This window comes from Capra hircus, chromosome 7 (assembly GCF_001704415.2).
Source record: "Capra hircus breed San Clemente chromosome 7, ASM170441v1, whole genome shotgun sequence".
NCBI classification, from domain to species: Eukaryota; Metazoa; Chordata; class Mammalia; order Artiodactyla; family Bovidae; genus Capra; species Capra hircus.
This window is the reverse complement of record NC_030814.1, coordinates 81635242-81657855: the sequence shown is the minus strand read 5'-3', so window position 1 is coordinate 81657855 and position 22614 is coordinate 81635242. Positions and strand designations below refer to the sequence as shown.

The following is a 22614-nucleotide window of genomic DNA, read 5'->3' as shown; positions in this document are numbered from 1 at the left end:
CTTAACTCATAGGTGTCCCAGGAAATCACTGGATATGCTGAGTTATTAAGAGTTCTAGGTGTCTGAATAAAAAATTCTAATTTGGGGATCTCTAGTCATATGAGCTATTTCACTTCTATTGCCTGCTACGACTGCTCTGGGTTCCACTGAGGTCCTTATGCTCCTGCTGCACAAGGGACACTTTCCTCATTCAAGCAGCTTCCCCCGAGTCTCTACCACTTCCTCCACTTTGGGTTTTCTGTGCTAGAAATTCTTGTTCATGATGGAATGATCTTGCTGCAGATGCAGCTGAGCGGTCTCCTTCCCTGTCCCTCCTTTTTTCAGCTCAGATCTGTGTTCACCAATTAACCTCTAAAACTTTAACTGCTTTCTGTACCACTTCCTTTCTCTCAAAATGGATGTTGAAGGCTGTTTCATATTAACAACAATAAAAGTCTCCTCCCAGACTCTCTTCAAACTACTTTTCTCTATTCTCTTTCAACAGCAAGCTTCCAAAAAGTAGGCTTCGTTTGATCTCTTGATTTGCTGCCCTCTATTTCAGTGCTGAACCAATTGGTTTTGCTACTATTTTACTTATATTGCTCTTTCTGCAATCACTAAGTCTTTCTCCCAAGTAAAAGCCAATGGAGGCTTTTTCAGCCTTACATTTACGTGATTTTCCTGATGTATTTTGAATTGTTGATCACTGTGTCCTTCTCAGAGGTATCTCTTCCCTGATGGTTTTTTGCTTTTATTTTTAATTCTCTCTGCTCACCCATCCATGACTCAAGCAGTTATATTTCCTGCCCTAAATTTAAATGTTGATGTTCCCCAGGGGGACTTTTTTTGACCCTATGTTCTATTTGTTGACATTAACTTTTGATTCGATTAACATATTTTCACTCATAAAGACCTATTTTTCAACAGGTTTTCATTCATAAAGACCTCTCTTTGTTCCGGCTAGTTTATTTAATTTGGCTGTAGAATATGCTTGTAGGAATTATACTTTCTAGGTTGAGAGTTTCTAAGTTCAGAGTTGGTTTATTACATGTTTATTGTTATCATTTGTCCACTGACTATACTTGTTGGTTTGAATATTATCTCAATACACCCTGAGCTGTTTATTAACCATTATGATCCCCTGCATTTGGGGGAAATCCTTTCTACTCTTCTCACTTTTAGAAGTTTGGTATAGGTTCATTAATTTAACAAACATTTTTTTGAACATTGTGATTTCTGAGAACTCTGCCAGAATGATATAATTCATTTATTACCTTCTGAACCTGACTACCTTCTCTTTATAAATATATATATATTTGTAAAGGTCTGGCATGACCTTCCTTCCAGCTCCATCCTAGTGGGACAACAATTTTACCTGCGTCTTTCCTAGAGTCTATACTGATTCTTTAGTTATACACACACATATATACACACACGCACATTGTATGGTGACTTTTACAGAGTAAGTGCTATACAGGTGTTTGTTAAGTAAAATGAAAGGTCGACAGAACATGAGTTATACACACACACACACACACACACACACACAAACACACTGTATGGTGACTTTTACAGAGTAAGTGCTATACAGGTGTTTGTTAAGTAAAATAAAATGTTGACAGAACATGAGTTTGGATCTGAGATGACTGTTATTATAATTAATGATAATTGTGTCCATCATTTATTAATAGATTCAGAAATACTTTCCTCTTTTGTCACTAGACTTTTAGTAATGTGGAACCACAGATAGAAGCGTTGCTTTCTTTTTATATTCTATTCCTTTTCCTAATTACATATCATTTCTCTCACAGTGATAGTTAAATTTCATTATATTTAATGATTTATCCATTTTCTGCTGTAACAGTTTTATCAGTGACTCCTTGTGTTATAATCTCATTGTTTCACAAAATTATATCATATTTGTTAAGAATAGTAGCTGTTACCATGATTTCATCTTCTTCAATGCTCTTTTTAATCTCAATGTCATAGTTTTCTTTGTGCAAAGATTAAACATTTTTCTCTTCATTTAGTCTAATTATGTTCAATGTTTCTTACATAGTGGCTTTCACTGTATGTTATTATTTTGTTTAAAGAATTTAATTTTGTGTCTGAACTGTTGATTTCATTTCTACAACTCTATTTCTTTGAGTAAGACAGAAAACATGCCCTGAAGAAATCTAAACACCAAATAATATTTTTCTTTCTCCCAGTGTATAGTATACCTGTAATAAAGTATTGAATCTTCATTTCTTAATTTCTATTGAGTATATTTCCATGTGGGATTGATTTTTTTCCCTTCTTGATTGAAATATAGTTTACATAGAAAGTCATTAAGTGCTCACATAGCACATGTTGAAAATAGATATAGAACATTACAGATTTTTAGTGTATATAGCCCAGCACATGAGTTTGACCTAAAACAAACAAATAAAAACTCGAGTAAACAAATGGTAGGAAGCAAGTATAATCTGTTGCTGCTTGTTTGTATACACAGCATTGTCATTTGAGACAATTTTACCCTATTTATGTTAATGCCAAAAATGTTCCATAGCCAAGGAATAAATTGTGTTTCTGATAGCTCTTCCTCCTTGCAGATGTAGTAGCTTTTTTCTTTCACTTTTAATATAAAAATTTCCAAATATATATATGGATATTACATTAAGAATAATATTATGATCCCAATGTTTACATCACCAGTCTCAAAAATGACCAGTCTTATGTCATTTTTAACCTCACTTTGCTACCCGTTGTAATTTTTCTTTTTAATGTTCAGAACATTTCAGTTGTGTAATAACAAGAAACTGATTTTCTTTTTTTTTAATCTGAGTTTTAGGTGCCATGACTTCTGCTTGGCACAGTCTTGGAAAAATGACACAATGACTTTTCTTTGAAAAGCAGTTGAATCCATTATTCTTTCAGGAAGAGAAGTTGCCAGTCACCTGCTAAGGTTTCTATTATATTCAACAAAATGGGTGGAACTGTTGTCTGGAACCATGTTTTGGTAGCAGTCAAGTGCAGTGGTTAAGCACTCAGATCCAGGCTAGGCTTCCTACATTAAATCTTGTTTCCTCCAAGATTTAGCTTCAGTATTTGAAAAAGTTCCTTATCTTTTCTCTGTCTCAGTTTCCTCATCTGATGATTATGTCTCATGAGACTGCTATGCAGATTAGATGAATCAAGACATATGAAGATTTTAAGAAGAATTTCTGGAACATGGTAGGTCACATGTGTATTTCCCATTATTATTATTCACTATCATGAATTACAAACCTGTTTTAAATTTGAAAAAGTTGTTCATCCTTAAGACATTGTGGGTTTGGAGGGATAATGAGGCAAAATTTTAAACCTTTAAAAAATTTTAGATAAGATGCCTTAATTATGAAGAAAAATACATTGATACATTGTCATTTTGCTCCTAAAAATATTTTTTAAATAATTGTTTACTTATTTGATTTGATTTATTTATTTTTGTCTGTGCTGGGTCTTCACGGCTGCTCGGGCTTTTCTCTAGTTGCAGGAAGCAAGGGCTACTCTCTAGCTGTGGTGCAGGCCTCTCATTGCCAAGCATGGACTCCAAGCACGTGGGTTTCCTAGTTGCCACACATGGACTCAGTAGTTGTGGAGCAGGGGCTTAGCTGCTCCACGGCATGTGAGGTCTTCCCAGATCAGGGATTGAACCTGTGTCTCCTGCTCTGGCAGACAGATTCTCTACCAATTAGCCACCAGGGAAGCCCCCTAAAAATGGTTTGATATGATTACTTTTCAGTATTAATTTAAAAGGATTTTAATTTCATGTTTTAAATTTTAAAAACCTTAGAGAAAAAAAATTTTAGTTGGGATAGAGAATGTTTAAGATAAAAAAAAAATTAAGGCATACATTAGAATGATTCGTTCCTTTAACTTGTGTGGGAATTCCTCTAAAATCCAAGGAAACACCATGAGAACCCAAGTAAACAGAAAACATTAAAATATGGTTAGAAGAAATGTCCCTGGCCATTAAATTCTATTCTTAGCAGATCCCCAGTATGGTGATTATGTTTTAAAAGTGTGTTTTGTTTTTTTTTTTAAACCAAAGTTCTTCCCTGGATAATTTAAAGAATCTTGAAAAAAGACAGAAGGAAAGGAAAGAAAGGCGATTAAATTATTTTTGGAAGAACAAGGTCTACAGAGCAGGCTGGTATGCAGTGCACATTGAGCTGAAGAAACCTTAACATACTGGCCCAGGAATCAGCCAATCAGCAGGCTGAGAACCATATTTCCATAATGATGATTGGCTGGTGGACTGGAGGCTCAGCTGAGCTGAGGATGGGACAGAAATGCTCTGCTGAGAAAATAGCAAAACAACTTTTCTGGCTTTCTGTTGTTTATTGCATATTCTCCAAATGATTGTAGTGATTCATCCTTTAGGAAAGCTTGTTTTGAAAACAAAAGAGGCACAGTTGTTCACAACAAAAGTGATACTCGGCAGCCAAGGAGCTGAGTATAATCATACTCTTATTTTTCTTTAAAATAAACCTAAAGCTCCTGATTTTTTTCTAACCAAGTATTAAGACTTCCTAGGTGATTCATATGGGTTCAATTTAAATTATAAATTAGACAGGGGCTATAATTTCTGATAGGCAATCATCCTTGCTTTATTAATCTGTCAGCTTTGTGAAATATGCACAAATACAATGTAGTTTGTAAAGTGTGGAAAAATCCTTAAGTTCTAGCACCAAAAGGATATGAAACACTCTCACAATTAAGGGGATTTTGCTACTCTTCAAAAAGAAGCTATATTAGGAAATCTTTTTCTTGTAGTCATATATATATGAAAGCAAGAGATATTATACCTTTATCAATGTATTTGGTGTTACTCTCACAAATGTTTACACATATGTAAAAATCCACTGTCATTAAATCATAAAGATTTTTGAAAACAACCAAGGCAGGGGTGGAGTTGGGGGTCAGAAAAAGGGAAGCTAGGAGGAAAGATGGAGTAGGCTGTATCCTGCTGCTTTTGGCCCTCTCCTACTTGGTGGGTTTGTATTTTGTTGTAGTTGTTTTAGATTCAAATAGAGCAGTGACATTTCACCTCCATGTTTTTAAACTTGATTTTACAATCATTTTTTCCACAAACCATCTTTCTGGAAATGAGAATAATTCTATAATGCAGATTAAGCAGAAACATTTTTCAGTCTCTCCCAGTGACCATTCCTTGGCTAGCTAACAGACCAGCCATTCAGAAGCAATTTTCTTCAGGCTGAAATTATGTGCTGACCGTAGCAGATCACTTCCCATAATAACCCTTCCCCCACCCAACGCTAAATACAATCTGTCTCCTACTCACTGTAATAACGTGCAAATGACTGTAATTTTGCAGACAAGAAACAGCCCAAAGTGAAACGTGTCTAAACAGAGGTCGATTTGAAAAATCAGAGTTATTACCTAAATCTGTAAAATACATATTGTAATAAAACCAGCAACAGCAATCTCCAATAAGTAGTTTAAAAAATGTAGCTTGTGTTTTGATCTTTATGCACCCAGTCTCCACCGGCATAAAAGAAAAATCCTTTTCCAGAAATGGTTTCATTACATGAGATGTAAATTGCCTTCCTTTGCTAACCGATCTGTAGACCTTACTTGGGCACTCGTTCAGATATAGTAGCACACTACACCAGAAAGGCCAGCCAAACAGAGGTAAGATTTCAGATACTTAACACTGACCTACATCGCAGTTCTCTGAATGTGAGCAGTATACAAATGTTTTCCTTTAGAAGAATGTGCTGCTTTGCAATATTTTGCTGAGTTCCCCAGGACTCTATGGCATTAAAGGGACAGGATTTGCTGCTTAATTCTTTTCAGGTTGAGAACTGGGAGAAGGAATGGGGAAATACCTATCCATATAGAGAGAAATTCCTCCTTTAACTTGACATTTCTTTACTGTTAAAATTCACTGTAGTTGTGAATCAGAGCATGGAAATTGTCCTTTATATCATTTCAGTTTGTTTGAACAGAACCATATTGTAAAGATTTTGGAAGGTACACACTATTCTCCTTCCCTTGCAAGTAGAGTCCCTTTGTTTTATTCTAAAGAGTTTAAATTGAAGGTGAACAAATAGGACATAGAAATGACCTGAAAAGTTAACATAGCTGTGTTATACGGTGTGTGTAAATGTCTATATTCACCAAATGTCTATCAATGTGTCCACGAGTCTCTCATGAGGAGTATCCCATGGCAGTGTGAAAACCATCCGTGTCTTTCTTCCTTCCATACTCCCATCCCCCATAGGGAAGGATGGGAAATATTTCTATGCCAGACCCTCTCTCTCCACTAGACATTTGCTGCGTGGCACTTTCTCCTGGTCCAGTGGTGTTTCAGGATATTGCAAAAACATTAAATGTTTGATCAAGAACAGTGCTCATCTCTTTTGGGGGACAGTTGTCTAGAGCTGGTTATTGTTGAAAATACAGAAACTTGAATTAGATTTAGGAAGCATGTGTGAAAAGACAGCGTTTTCTCTAAAAAATCTTTCCTAGGCCCCTGATAACTCAGTTGCTAAAGAATCCACCGGCAATGCAGGGGACCCCAGTTCAATTCCTGGGTTGGGAAGATCCGCTGGAGAAGGGATAGGCTACCCACTCCAGTATTCTGGACTGGAGAATTCCATGGATTGCATAGGCCATAGGGTTGCAAAGAGTCGGATAGACTGAGTGACTTTCATTTTCCCTTTCAGGTAGGAAATTCGGATGTCACCCATAGGTATAGTGAAGAATGCCTAGCGTTTGTGTGGGTGTCTCAATGAATCACATACTCCCTAGAAACCAGGTCGACTCCCCACAGCCCTGAGGCAGGTCTGTTCACATATAAGCCCAGACAGATAAGACTCTATCCCCATAATCTTCCTGGGCAGCCAGAGAGTTTCTCATTATGTCTAAATTAAGTTTCTTTTCTCATAATACAAGTCCATTTCCAGGTAGTGTTTTTCCTTTTTTCTTTTAAATAGCTTTGCTTTCTATCTTCCTCCTTGGTCTTGAGTACCTTTGTAGTGTCAAGGTTAGCATAGATTGAGAAAAGTTAGACTCGTATTTAGATTCCTTTCTAAATAAATCAAAATCCAAGGAATTATTTCTGATTCTTAGTGATATAGCATAAATCTGAGGAAATAGGCACCAAAGAAAGATCACTGTGTCTTCTTGTGTTCCTGCCTGAAGCCCCTGGCCTCCTCAGCACTGAGCTCTCTTTTCTTAAAAAGGAGGAAAAGTCTTTTATCAGGATCTTCTGATCACCTAGTAATGGAAGCAGTAACTTTGCAGGGGCAGAGTTGGTGATGGGGCTTGCTGGAGATGGGATAGCGGTCTTTAACTTCTCCTTTTACACTGCCCTTCTGCTTTTCCCATGCCGTCATTTCTCCTGGACTCCTTTCCAGACAGCTCCTCCCCTCTACCAGGCAGGCACGAAAATGTAAAATTTCAAAGTGTACATGTTATACAGCAGTGTACTGGTATTATTAAGTGTATGGCTATCAGTATACAAACTGGTGGGTTCCCTGTTATCTTGATAAGAGATGAAGATAAAATTTTCTTTTCCAAACTATGGTAGAACTTCCCAATTTGTGAGAGGAGTAGGTCTTATTTTCTAAGCAGTAGTTAATTATCTTAGTTTCATTCATCAATTAGCTGATAGCCCTCTGATGTCTCTTGATTGGCCCCTTTGTCAAACAAAACAAAACAAACACACACAAAGCCAGCAGAACAACTCTGGTTGATTCAAGCCTCTTGGCAGAACTTGGAGGGCAGGAGGTGGGGGTGGGGTGTGAATGGAGTGTGGAAATGTTGGAATGGAAGGGAAATGCTTGAGTTGATCAAAAATGGTTTGGGTTAAATATGTGACTGAATTTGGCATAAGCCTTTATCTTTAACCAAGTGGGGTTTATTAGAGAAGATTTAAGAATTAGGGTTAGGTATTGTTTGAAGTTAGGGTTAGATCAGATCATTTGAGTATTAGGAAGCCTAAACTTTGGTTTTCGTTACACTAAATCTACACTGCAGACCCTGTGGTTTGCTTTTACCAACCAAGTGTGTTGGAGGAGTGCTTCTACCCTTTTTGAACTTCATCAGGTCTTATTTCTGTGACTTTTTGAGTCTTTTTGTTTTAAAAGCTAATTATTGATTTTTTCCAAGCTGATACAATATACAGGGTAGCCATGGACTTTTAAAGGCTGAAAAGTAGATGACCCTTCAGGGACACAGGAAATGCCTGAGTGATCTGGTCCTTTGAGGAACCACTCTTCTAAAAGAGGAAAAGTTCAAAATCAGTATGTATGCTCTATTAGCAATGGGACACACACAAATTGTAAACCTGTCCATTCAAAAATATACAACAAATATCAAAGTTAAAATAAGGGGTAAGTGGGTATCAGATTATCTCATTTGCCCTGTTTGTCAATGTATAGCTTTGCTTTGAAAGTAAATCTTTTTAGGCAGATCTAAGTACTATTCTAGGACTTCCCTGGTGGCTCAGACGGTAAAGCATCTGTCTACAATGTGGGAGACCAGGGTTCGATCCCTGGGTCGGGAAGATCCCCTGGAGAAGGAAATGGCAACCCACTCCAGTTACTATTGCCTGGAAATATCCCATGGACAGAAGAGCTTGGTAGGCTACACTCCATGGGGTTGCAAACAGTCGGACACGACTGAGCGACTTCACTTTCACTTTCAAGAACTCTTATAGATTCATTCCTCTGGTTTATGTACCTCAGCAAGGGATGGAAACTGCTGTTTATTACTATTTGCAGCTTTGAATAAAGTTCATGTTGGGTAGTGAAACGACTAATTGGCAATAAAAAAAAATGAACTAAAGATATTGAAAGTTCAAACACGAGTCACAGACGTTACCTAAAACATGTGACATATTTTTATTGATCCACAAGGTCATCACTGAATATTTACATCATAAGCAATCTTCTGCTAGCTCTAATTCACATTATATGTCCAGTTTGACTCAGTTAAGACACATTCTTAAATTTTAACTGTCATGCAGAAATTACAATCCTAGTAGTGCTGGATCTTTAAAACTTAGGATCATGACGCTTTCAATTAAATTTGAAAAGTCACCCTTGACTTTAAAATTTCCATATTACAGCTCCTAAAAGTGATAGAAAATAACAATGAAAAATTAAAACTAAAAGTGCTTTAAAAGCTTAATATATATAAATACATTCGCTTAAGTATATTCAGTGTTATGGTACAATACTGAACTTGTTATTTCATATTAACCTCTTTTGTCCTGTGGCCGCAGAGTTCCATTAACTTGGTTGTTGGCATTTGTCCTACAATACATTCTAAAATATTTTCCTATTCTCAGTGAATCGCATGGTGTTGCCTTCTGAGGACTTTGACACCGGCTCTCCCCAAGAGGGGGTTAAATATTTGGAGTAAGGGGAACTCTGACAATCCCTCGGCTTAAAAATGGCACAGGGACTGTTTAAAGGGGTTAATCTTCCTAGTATATTTATCTCCCACAAATCGATTTTTTAAAAAATGAGGCTGGCCCGAGGTGTTAATATGGTTGGCTGGGACCTTATTTATTTTTAATTTTTTTGGAGCTGCCTAGGACCAGGTGGGAAAGCTTTGTTACTATTCCAGGGAAGAACCATTCACGTAGTGGTGGTTAAATGGTTGCTAGTGTTCACACTTCATTGCTTGTGGACCAGAAGCCTGGGAACAAAAGGGTTACTTGTTTCCCCACCACTGTGTCTTCACCCCCAGATCGATTTTTCTTATTTAATCAGCGAGTAAAATGAGAGACACAGGGAAAGAAAAAAAAAAATTGGTAGAAGGGCAAAGTGGTGGGGGAGGGTTGAAAGCCAGAAGCTGCAATACAGAAAATCAGTCTTGGGAGTTCGCGCTGCCGAGTCCTCGCAACAAGGAAGGAAAGCCAGCAAAACGCTCGCAGTCATTTCCACACAGCCAGCCTCCCTTTTCTCCTCGCTAGGCGCTAGTGGCTCATTTGGCTTCCCTGTGCCACCGAGCGATCACATACATTATTTCCCCCAAGATAACACAATCAAACTTGTATTTACCGACATCCTCTCCTCGCAGCCTGTTTGAGATTTAATAAATAAGTGTTTTATGTGAATGATGTAGTAATTGAAACGGGCGTACCATTTTTTTTTCTTCATCTTACTGCAGGAGGTTTCTCAACCCCAATCTGGTTGGAAAATAAAACGCTTTGTCTCCACAACCACCCCCCACCGCACCCCCACCCGTTCTCTGTGTGTGTTTTATACGTGTGTATATCTCAACCCCCTACAGTAGCCAAGAGAAAGCAGCTAACCAATGAGAGAGCCTAGTTTCATAAAAGCTGCTCTCTGATTGGCCCGATGAGAAAGGGCAATGGGAACAAAGAAAAGTCCCTTTCAGGTATAGAGGCTGAGAGCTCCTTTTGCTCCACTCCCCCTGTGTGTGTGTGTTTCAGTCCTGATTTCAGTGTTGCAGAACAAGCTTGTGTGTGTGCACCAGGGGGATTTTTCTTTTCCTTTTTTTTCTTTTAATTTTTGCTTTTATAAAAAAAATACACAGGACAGTCTGTGACATTTGATGGTCCATCTTCTTTAATAATAAATTTGTTGAAGAGATTATAATTTCCAAAATAAAGCGGCTGCAACCAAACACATTCAATGCAGTTAGAAGGAAAAGGTCAACTCGATCCAATACAGACCGTAAGTACGGTTGCGTGGTGTGTCTCTCTATAGCACTTAGCGGGGACTTCATGCAGGGGAATGTGCGAGTTTTATGCATTGAAATGAGGAACTAGTTACAGGGTTTGGCTTTTGCATTGAGAACAACAACCCAAGAAGGGTGAATTTTTATTCAGTGGAGGGTGAAGCATTTGTAACTTCTTCACACAAATTAAGCTTGACTGGGCACTCGGGGTAACTTAAGAGTAAATTACCTTTGGGGCTCTCACCCAAGGAGAATAAAGTGACACAGTTACAAATCCTGATCTGCAGGGTCCATTCTCTAGCGCACCTCACCTCTCCCTCTCCTGTCCTAGCAGGGCAGGACCCTCTTCAAAACCGAGCCAGGAAAATGGGGGCAAGGGCAGAACAAGCCGATTTCTGTCTCTTGTCACATCCAGTGCCCAATAATTTAATATTAAACAAGGGAATAGTCACCCACTACATGTAATGGTTATAATTACCATTTTCCACCTCCTTAAAAAAGCAAGCTGCGAAAACACCATTAAGGGGGAAAAAATGCCCCACCCAACCCAAACAAACCCACAAATAGTAACAATGGTGTGTTTATTACAGGACCTGGCTTGGAGCTAGTAAAATGTTTTTCTTTGTTTAAGACATGAGGGGGGGTTCCCTAAAATCCAAGTAGCGTGGAGGTGCCCTACCCCCTCGACTAGTCTTCTCCATCCCTGGCCACTTGGCAAAGCCGACAAATTGGAGATAAGTTGAGGAAAGGTTTATAAGGTGTTTCTTTAAAACATCTGCTTTGCTCTTGTGCTCATTACATTTCACTCCTTCCGAACTTCCGAGAGCCTAGATCTGCGAGAAATGTTTCACATTCATAACTTGTAGCTGCTCCCACTGCAAGGGCGGGGGTTGGGGGGGGGGAGGCGGCGAGGCGAGGGGGGAAGAGTGTGTGCAGGGGGAGGGGAGAGACCTTCAGGTTTTTTTTAAAGACCAGATCAGTATTTTCTTGATACGCTTGTCACCATTTTTGTTCTCACGACAACCAATTGAGCCCTTGATCCTCACGTGATGTGAAAGGCTTGCACTGTAACAAAATCGCTCCTTTTAGATGGTTGGTTGTTGCTAACTCGCCCATCCCCCTCTCCCAGCCCCGACATTTCCAGCAAAGCGACTCTCCACTTCCAATCCATCAACAATTCATTACTGCTTTTAGCTTCCAAACGCCAGCTAATTAAAAATACTAAGCCAAGCTCCGGGGCCATCTGACTAAACACAGGAGGTGGTGGGTGAGGGAGGAGGAGGAGAGAAAAATAAAAAGGAGGCGCACCGTTTGCTGCGACTATAAATGGGAAAAACTGTCCTGAAAAAGGTCGCCTTAAAAAAAAATTTTTTTTTTTACTCTAATTATCGAATTACCACATGACTGATTGGCTTGAGCGACAGCGGATTTTTTTTCCCCCCTCGGGGACTATACTAGGAACTCGGTTCCTTTTTCTTAAAACAACATAAAACAGGAAAACATCACATCCTTTCAGGTTTCGAAGACTGAACCAATTTTAAACGCCGTTATTTTCCCCACCCCGCCGCCCGCCGCCCCGAGCGAATGCTGTTCTAACTGGTTTATCAGCTCACTGAATCATCTGCTCCCCTCCCCCTCCACACCTTTCTTTTTCTCCTCTTGTTCAGCTTCTCATCCCACCCTTTCCTCCTCCTCTTCCTCCTTCCCCTCGGTCCCTCTCTCTCCCCCACCCCTTTCCCCCCTCCTTTCCTCTTAAGTTAGTTCAAGAAATCAAATCTGTCAGGACGGGCGGAAAAATGCCACTTCCCGACTAACAGGCGGAATCCAGCCCAGATTTTCAGTCCTTTCTCCTTATTCTTTCTTCCCTTTCACTAATTTATCCCGATGTTAGCACATTCTGTCTTGTTACTAGCGGACGCCTGTAGGTTTGCTACATGGGATCATTACTTACTGATCACGGTGACTCTGAAGTCTGGAACTGAAGGCGGAATGAGAAGTTGGGAAAACTTTTTTCTCTAAGCGCTCTCTTTTTTAAAACTATTATTCTCGATGCTTGTTAAGAGGAAAAAAAACCCTTTGGTGCTTCTGTTGTGAATGTGAAACATTATCTTCCAGCTGTACAGTGACACATTTTTTTTAAGGAGAAAAGGACTGATCCGTTTGCCAAAGGGGGGTGGGGTGGGGAGGTGGAATAATGTTATCGAGTGATTATTCTGGCTGAGATGTGTTATTTGGTTCGTTCCTTCTTGATCATTTGGTGTTTAAGTAAAATGAGGCACAGGCTTGTTTGCCGAGTGGAGTGGGAAAGGCATTTTGATTTGCTGGCCTAATTAAAAAATGATAAAGGATTAAAGGTAAGCAATGTCTGTGTGTGTGTGTATGTATATTTATTTTTTTTTCCTTGACAATCAACTGTTAAAAAGGGGCTGATCCCTTTAAAAACCGTTTTAACTGATCTTTGTCAAACACACACTCATTTGCGGTCATTGAGGCCACCTTGGCGCAGATCACTTAAAGTGTATGTCTTAATCAGTTTCCCGTACAGTCAGTAGCACCATATTTAACAGATTGAGCCAGTCTGTGACCTAGGAATATGGTAGAATTGTTTAGATGTAATTTTTTTTCCTCAAAAGGCAGATATTTAGCCTTTTATTTAGCACTGTCTTTTTTAAAATAGAGAAATGATCTTAAAGACGTGTGTGTATAACATTGTATAAACTGTGGGGGAAGAGAGGATAGGAGATGGGGGCTTGTGTATGGGGTGTGGGGGGTATTGGTTGTTTTTTTCTGTTCCTTACTGGGAACAAAAAACAGATTGCCCAGACAATTTGTAAAAAGAAGTAATAAAATTAGAAATGAGGAAAATTTAGCAACATCATTCTGAAACTAGCCTCAGAGAACTTCCAGGGTCTGGTCTTTTAAACTGCAAGATCTAGGACATGTTTAAGGGTGTTTAAAACGTGTTCCTTCCTCTTGTCTGAGTGTTCAGCCTGTGTTTCTGGGATTGTTATCATGTGTATGTGCTAGGGGAAAAAAAAGCTAAACTCTCTTTTTTTTTTCCTTAAACCTTTCTGAACTTCACTCAGATCCTTAAGATATTTTAATGCCTTTTAAAAGTGATTATCTTTGTGTCGTTGATAAAGGGCTTTTCTTTTTTAGCTACTGTAAGATGCTTACTGTCATGGGTATGTTTTTTGGGTTTGGTTATTTTTCTTTAAACCTGATATTGGACTGTGGAGACAATACATGAGCCACCTTCCTCACCATCCTTCCCTGTACCCCTTACTGACTCCCCAGTATTAATCGTTTTTTATTCTGGTAACACCCAGACAAGAAATATTCGACTTTTCCCCCTTCACAGGAAAAGGTGGACCTGGACTGAAGGGTGTAAAATCCCTGGACCCAAACCTGGGGCAGGAAAAAGAAGAGGAAGATTAGAAGACTTTTCTTTTTTTTTTTTTTTTTAAGAGAAAGCCCAGCGGAGCTAAACGAATGTCCCCTCATCTCCAAAGGAAAGTTCATCGGATTTTTATTCTAGAGATCTCATCTTCAGGATGTCAGTGAACATTTCTACGGCAGGAAAAGGTGTGGATCCAAATACGGTTGATACTTATGACAGTGGCGATGATTGGGAAATCGGGGTTGGAAATTTAATAATTGATTTGGACGCTGATTTGGAGAAGGACAGACAGAAATTTGAAATGAATAATTCCACCAACACTACTAGCAGCAGCAACTCTAAGGATTGTGGAGGTCTGGCCTCCAGTGGGGCCGGCGCTCCCGCAGCCTTAGCTGATGGCCTAAAATTTGCTTCTGTTCAGCCCTCTGCTCCCCAGGGGAATTCACACAAAGAGACCAGCAAATCAAAAGTGAAAAGGAGTAAAACTTCTAAGGATGCTAATAAATCTCTGCCTTCTGCTGCCTTGTATGGGATTCCCGAGATCAGCGGCACTGGCAAGAGGCAGGAAGTCCAAGGGCGCCCTGGAGAGGCAACTGGCATGAATTCAGCGCTGGGTCAAAGTGTGAGCGGCGGCGGCGGCGGCGGCGGCAACCCGAACAGCAATAGTACCAGCACTGGCACCTCCGCTGCTACCGCGGGGGCAGCCTCCTGCGGGAAAAGCAAAGAGGAGAAGCCAGGTAAAAGCCAGAGCAGCCGAGGAGCCAAGCGGGATAAGGATGCGGGGAAATCCAGGAAGGACAAGCACGACCTGCTTCAGGGCCACCAGAATGGCAGTGGCAGCCAGGCCCCTTCCGGGGGGCACCACTATGGCTTTGGGGCCAAGAGCAATGGAGGTGGCGCGAGCCCCTTCCACTGCGGGGGCACTGGGAGTGGCAGCGTCACGGCTGCCGGGGAAGTTAGCAAAAGTGCCCCGGATTCAGGGCTCATGGGAAACTCTATGTTGGTAAAGAAGGAAGAGGAGGAGGAGGAGAGCCACAGGCGAATCAAGAAACTGAAAACTGAGAAGGTAGGATAAAGTCGCCTTCTTAGATCTCCTACTTTTCTCTTTGTGTGCATTTGTGTGGGAGTCGGGGGTGGGGGGGGTGTGCCTCTATGTGCCTTGCACTTCGTGCTTTCTGGTTCGTTGTGAGATTTCTCTTCTGTGCATCTTTTCTGTGAACGTTTGGTCTGGGATAGCTTACTTGGGTGCAGTGTTTAGCTCTTGCTTCTGCTGCTACTGCTGCTTCTGGTGCTAGCGTTTGGGTCCTCAGGTGGTGGGAGGGTCTGAGTGCTCTAAGTACGTTTTGCCTTACCCAGGGGCTCTTGGCCAGTCAGCCAGTTGCAGTGTGCTTTTAATAGAAAATCTGCTCCTGGACCCATGTACCTCTTGTCCTGGTTTCTCCCCTAAGGAGAACTGTCTTCTGTTTTAATGTGCACGTCCTGGTATTTTTGGTAATGTGTCCTCAGGTGCAGGGTTCACATTCCCTCCCCATAGAAGTATGTCAAGGATTCTAATTTACACTCCAGCCTCCACACTGATTTTCTCCTGATGTTCTCCAAAAAATCCTGTTAAAGGATATCGTCCTGTTATTGTTCTTGAATGAAACCTTGGTATCCTAGGGTCACTGGTTTCATAACTGTGTAGCAAGAATGGAATGGTTTTGGTGGCTGCCAGGGCTCTTTCCTTGTTCCCTTGCCCAGTTCTTAGCTAGAGATTTAAAGAGTGTTATCGCTTGGATTTCTAGCTTGACCAGGGAGCTGAAAGGTTGGTAAGAAAAGTGAAATAGATTTGGTGGTTTGGCGTGCTGAAATGTGAAAACAGAGCCAAAAGATTCTCTAAATATGTGTTGCATCTGAACACGGGGAGGGTTGATTTAGGTAATTTGGACCCTTCTGCCCATCTTTTGTCATTGTCTGAAAGTCTGGTGAGACACTGCCTTTGAAAAATTGCCCCCAGTGTTGTGCTGCTTAGTGCTGGAGGCCTAGGACTTAATGCTCTGGCAATTACTGTGCATTAAGTAATGTTCCAGAGCTGAAGGCACTCAGTCCACTGAACAGGTTGAGAGTGAGCTGGGGGAGAAGTGGTGACTCTATAAAGTTAACTCTTAATACTGTAGATTGTGCCTTGCGGAAGCAGAATGCATATCATGTGGTTTGTGGCATGATTGTTTGGATATATATGCTTATTCAATAATTTAATTTTTGCTATTTCTCATATTGTCAGAATTGTGAAATGTTTAAGGGTGACAATTCCTGTGTCCAATTACTCACCGCTGTCTGTTTAAGATTTTTTTGTTTTCTTCTGTTCAAGATTTAAATAGGAGTACAGGAATGAAGTTTGGGGTTTTATAATTTTAGAAGTTGATGAAGGTACATTAAGGTGTAGATGATGCCAAAATCAAAAAAACCTCCTGCATGCCTGCTTCTTTAATCCATAAGCCCTTGGTCGGACAGCATTTTGAACTGATGATACATTTTTTTTTTTTAATTCAGGTTTTGATTCTTATGCTGAAATGTAGAGTTTCACACGATTTCTGCTAAAGGGCATTCTGAAGTCTTATTAGTACAGTAGTGCATTTACTTTTGTTGCCAATAGTCTTCAAATTGCAGTTCTAATCTGCTCTAACTATCTAGATGAATTGCCCTAATCCAGTGCTCACAATGGCTGTGGTTAAGGAGTCAGAGCCATTTGATTGGATTCACTGCTGCCTGGAATGTGGGAGGCACTGCCCTTTTGCATTCCCCTTAGCCTTTTAATCTTCCAGCCAAATGTTCACATTCAACAATTTTGTTTAGCTGGCAATCGGGACATTTCAGTATCTCAAAGGCTGCTGTCATGGCAACTGAGATTAGAGCATGGTGTTGGTTCTCCAGTTTTTTGTGTTCTTTTCACTTTCCAGGCACAGAGGAAACTGGATGAAAAATGAAAGAATTAAATTATTCATATACATGCAACTCATCTTCAGTCAGAGCAGTATAAATGTGATAATATGAATGACCTAAATGAAGAGCAAACAAGTTATGACAGGTCTGGGGTGGAGGAGGGGAGCAAGCATATTGTATTTCGATTCACACCACTGCCAACCATAGCTGCTGGTGTGGGCACAGCGACCCTTCAGGGATGGCGCTCAGGGCCTTGAGTCCTGTAGTGCTGACCCAGGATCTGGAAGCTTGTTCCTTCAGGCTTTCCTGTCTACCTCCACCCCGCCCCAGGAGGACTTTTCTTAAGAATGTTTACTCCTTGGCACACAGGAATGGCACTGCCTTGTACAGATGATTCCCAGGGAAGCAACTCCAATGCCACGAACTCTTGGTTGTGTAAAATTTGACTTCAATTTAGAAAATAATTTCTAAATTGGGAGGAGACCTCTTGAGGAGGGAAAGATTTAGTAGGACAAGCTTTACCTGACAAGATAATTTGGACACTGAGGCATCCTTTGAGAAAGGTTTTTTGACGTTTTTGTACAATGTTTTAATTTCAAAGCCTTGTTTGATTATCTGGGTTGTGAAGAGTAAGTGTCTCAAAAGTGAAGATGATTAATTTTCAGCAGTCGGATGTGGCTCATGAAGGGGCCAAATGTGAAAACCAGAGGGGGGTGTAATGTGGTGTATGTGCTTTTTTTTCCCTCCCTGGTTGGATGGTTCACAGGAGATTCATAAGACTTGCTGTCACCGGTTAATTTTCACAGCATGCTTAAATGTCTATTTTTGGTCTGTTTATTCTGTTTCTTCACTACAGAAAGTCATGTAAAACATGATAAATTGGACCTTATGAAACCTAATTAAATCAATGAGCGTTCTACTCCTTTATGTGGAAACCACAAGTATGTTGTAAAAGTCGCCACTCCCTTAATACGTGAACAAAATCAAAACATGCCATAATTCTAAGATGTTTGAGCTGTATTTCTATAGCCCATTTTGTGGTTAAGCCACCAGTGACGTGTCTGAATAAGTAGATTTGACAGGTTGGGTTTTGGTTGTTAAAACCTGCTTCTCCACCTGCCCCCTCCTTTTCTTTTGAAGCATAATAGCCTGCATTGAGGCTCTTCTGCATGTGTCCTTAACTGTCTTATACTTTTGACTTATCAGACACAGGCAATCAGGCGGGCTAAAGTTCAGTATGGTATATGGGTTTATTTGATCACTGAGAAATTAAAAAATACGTAGATGAATTCTTAAAAACAGCTGAGATTTCAGATACACATTAAAAGCACAGGAAATCTTATGTTTGGGTCTGGGCTTCTAACTATTGAGTGTACATTTAGCAAAGAGAATGATTTCAATAATATTGTGCTGCTTTCATTAAACTGGTCCTTAACAGCCTACATGTGGTATCTACAAATGGACCTGTCTATAAAGGATATCATTCATTTTATTCTCTTGTAGAAGCCTTTTTACACTTCACTAGGGAATTCTGGCACGTTGTCTAAGTGAGTGTGAGTAGTTGAAGAACATATTTTGATTAATGAGTTTTGGGAATGATAGGGTTCCCCCCAAATACAGTGCCCCTACAGATTCTAGTTAGAGAGCACAGTTTATCTACTGTGAAATAAAAGGGCAGAAAGGTCACTTGCTATAATTAAAGAACAAAGTCCATTGTTGTTGGACAGCAAACTGTTTGGAAAGCTACATAAGGGACTTAGCTGTTAAAAAGGTTGGTAACTAAGGGCAGCTCCCAATCAGCATTGATTCAGCTCCTTTCTTTTTATTGGCTTCCTCATAGGGTGACAGGGCTTTTGAGATGGGCTGCCCTTTCCCCAAGGAAGTTTTCTGTGAGAACCCATGGAAGCTTGGAATATTTGCATGGCCAGGCACATCACTGGGTTCTGAGCATAGTATCTGAAATCTGCTGGGTTTGCTGGAGAGATGTAAAAAAAAAGAAAACTCAACAACTGATTGTGCTAAAAGAGATAAATAATGTTTACCAACTTTTAATAACTTTGCAAATAGTCTGTAAAAAGAAGGGGAGGGTGGGCGAGAGGGATTGATTGTCAAAATGTCATGAGGTTAAGAATGCTCTTCGAGTAAAATTGCTTGGCTGCAAGATGGTTTTAATTAGAGTGTTATAAAGACTTATTTTTCCTAAGCAGCATTTTATAGTTAGTAAATGAAATGTATGCCGAAAGTGCTAAGCAGAAATCTCCCTAACCACAGAGGTGTTCAATAACCAGATTCAAACAACATGGAAAGAACCATCTGTTCTTCATTTTCAGCATGAAAAACATGGGTTGAATGGCTGAGATTTGCTCCAATTTTGACTATGCCTGTGTGTGCCTGTTTTTTTTTTTTTAATTTTAAAAAAAGTTCACCTGGTACTTCATAGAAACTCAGAATTGCAGTAATATGAGCAACACTGTGAAAACACATGTTCCTACATTTATTTTAACCAGTTCCACTTTTATTTAAAAGATTTCCAGAAGCCCAGCCATTGAACACTTTAATAATGGTTATTCAGTTCCTGCAGGCAATCACAATGAGGGGTCAGTTCTTCAAAGATCTAACTATTTAGTCAGTATCTGAATTATTCTGTCAATTTTCCCCCTGGAGGCAAGAGGGGCAAAGGCTCTCCCAGGCTAGCTCTGGTCAGCGATTATCGGTTAATCTAATTGTTTGTGGTAGTGTCCTGAACCAGTATTTGCTCTCCATAGACCTTACTCTGGTTCAGAACTATTAGTCTGGGATTGTTGATCATGAGGAAAATATTCTTTTACCGACAATAACTTTGGAGTCCTTGACTTTTAGACCGCCAAGCTTCTGGGTCCTGGTTTTAGTAAGAGCCCTGGGTAAAACATTATCCGGCCTTTGTTTGAGGTCTTTTATAGAAGCTAATGACTGGGCTTGTGCCTCCCTGAGATAAATGACATTATCTCTGAGTGGGCTGACAGGAAACAGACATGTTAATGGTGAAGCTGCAGGGAGGATGTGCCTGGGTTCTGACAAAAAAATGAAGAAGGAACCCCTGGTTCCTTCCTTGTGGTCATTAACAAGTGCGTTCCTGCTCTTCCTAAGAGGCTCTTGATAATTGGAAAGCTATTTTAGCCACGGACACTTAAATCATAAATCTACCACTCCTCCTTCCTTTGCATTCTTCAAAGTAGCAAAGTAATGTGTTTTTTGTTAACAAGTGTGTGATCTGGGCTTTAAGAACGGTGGCAGTTCTAGGTGGTGTGGTAGTGACATTTGGGAGGGCTGCACAGCCCATGCTTTTATCAGATGGGATCTGTCTTTCACCTTGGCTCAGTCATCCCCCTACTTAAATAAACCAAGGAAGAAGTGGGTCCAAAAACTAAAAAGAAATCATTTTTATTCTTGAAGAGGTCTCGTGGGAGGAGGGATAAAATCTAGTTTTTTCTGAGCTGGGGAGATTGTGCTCAGTGATTTGAATGTGATGAAACCTGCCTTTTGAAGTGTATGTTTAAAAAGTCATGGCTATAATTGAGTTTCAATGCAGTTTAAACTCTCTGCTTCTTGAACAGAGATAATTGCCATGTTGAACACACTCTAGACGTGCAGAAGAGGTGGAATGATCATGTTATTCTATTCTTTAATATTAAGCACTGGAAGTTTTTCATAGTAATTACTGTAGCACAACATAGTTTTGATTGCCAGCACTCTGAACATGCTGGTGATCTGAACATCAAGGGCTTTGCTTGAATACTAAACAGTTGATTCCTAAGTTACTTGTATTGCATTCTTGTAGAACATAGAAACCAGAACTAAGGAAATACTGAGAGATCCTTAGCAACAGCAGAGTAGAAATAATCCCTCTTCACTAGTACTATTGTTAATAAATAGTAATACCCTCTTAATCTGTACACTTAAAGTTACAGGGAAAGAGAACAGGTGAAATCTCTGTCTCAAGAATGACTTCAGTCGTCATTACAGGCTCTTAGAGGGATCAGACTGGTACCCTGTGACTGGTATTTATTTCATAGACATGTGTATAGAAATGTTATAATTTCATATACAGCTGTTGGATTGGGAGTGGATAGGGAGTTTTTAGTTACTGTGGGCTTTATTCTTTTCAAAAAAGTCACAGTTGATTTTTCTGTTCCACTCTGCTACAAATTAATTGGCCCCTCTATATCCATCCATGTCTCTCTTCCAGATGATGTTTCTTTAGTGACTTGCTGTCTGTTACAAGTTCTTTTTAATTCAACCTTAAAGGTTTTGCAGTGGGAACAAAGCCTTTGCAACTGAATGAAGGGTTGTTAAATAATTCATAGTAGATTAATCATCAGTTGGGCTGTTTGTAATGTTGTTTTGGGGTGTATAAAGGATACCCAAGACAGGGAGGTTGGCACCTTGTTCCTAGAATTGAGTTCTGCATACCTGCTAAAGTTTGGTTAGACATAACCTTTGAAAAAGTATTGAAATATATTATGGCTTTTGTCTGAAGAACTGAAGAGATTACAAAGCAAATACTTCTTATATTTTGATAGGTTAGTGACCCCCTAAACCACATGGATCTCATCTGGTACTCAGAAAGAACCCCCCCACCCCACCTCCCCCGACCCCATTCCATCCTGTGATGCTAAATGAAAATTTAATAATATATATTTTGGTTGTAATAGAGAACTCAAAGGGAAGGGTGCTCAAACAAATGGGATGGAAGTGATGAATAGACACTGCTGTTGATTTTTCAAAGCTACTCTTTCTTCTTTCTCATCCCTACCTCCCAGCCAAGTTTTTTATTATTCACTGTGACTGTTCTAGCTCAACCACTGGTTTTTTGCAACTCCTGGGAATGCTTATTCTCACTAGCACCTTAAGAAAAATGTGCCTATGGGGACATTTAGGCATATTTCAATAATGCCATAAAAGGCAGCTTTTACAGTTTAAAAATATATTGATTATATTTTGTGTTATACATAATGATTTTAGAAAGCAGATATTTAGGTCGTGGAATTGGCTTATTATGTTAACCAGAGAACAGATGGCATGGTGCCACAGACGTATAATTTTACTTAAAGGGACTTTTAAGGTTTTGATGTGTTTTCTTTTCCTCTTATTTCCCTGATGGCTTCTTTTTATTGAAGGGTAACTTAAGGAGACCTGGTAGCAATTTTACTGCCTTCCCCTGACAGTTTGAAATAATAGCTTGGTCTTTGGTTGCACTGATCTTCTACCAGTCAACTTGATTCTGGTTTTTGTCATGTGGCAGTGAATTAAAAACAAAAAAAGTGTAGTGTGTTTTAAGAAATGGACTCTTTTATATGCTTCAATTAGCAACAGACGGCCAAATTCCAATTGGTCACACTTTCAGGAACTCCTAGAAGTCACTGTGTGTCCTTTTGATTAAGGAAAACTCCTGGTTTGGTTTCTCAGGAAAGCACATATGGTCCTCTGGCTGCTTTAGATCCTTTTTGTCTTTTGCATTAGGCACTGCAGGTTCAAAGGTCCTTAAGCCAGTCCCTGGTAGGTTACACGCTTTCCCCTTACTGAAAGGCTGTACTTTTTTGGTTGCTATACCTACCATGTGTTTGAAT

At 39.8% G+C, this 22614-nt stretch overlaps 1 protein-coding gene across 4 annotated transcripts in view; it reads left to right on the top strand.

The window, feature by feature from the left end:
* ZNF608 (zinc finger protein 608) overlaps window positions 10438-22614 on the top strand; it is a 110161-nt gene continuing 97984 nt past the window's right edge. The window contains exons 1-2 of one of the 4 annotated variants that reach the window (XM_018050692.1): window positions 11681-13040; window positions 14048-15152. In XM_018050692.1, the coding sequence (XP_017906181.1) occupies window positions 14241-15152 (912 nt within the window). In that variant the 5' untranslated portion in view covers window positions 11681-13040; window positions 14048-14240. Of the gene's footprint in view, window positions 10683-11680; window positions 13041-13498; window positions 15153-22614 lie in introns of those variants that run through there. The other 3 variants (XM_018050695.1, XM_018050693.1, XM_013965358.2) reach the window with 3 other exon arrangements.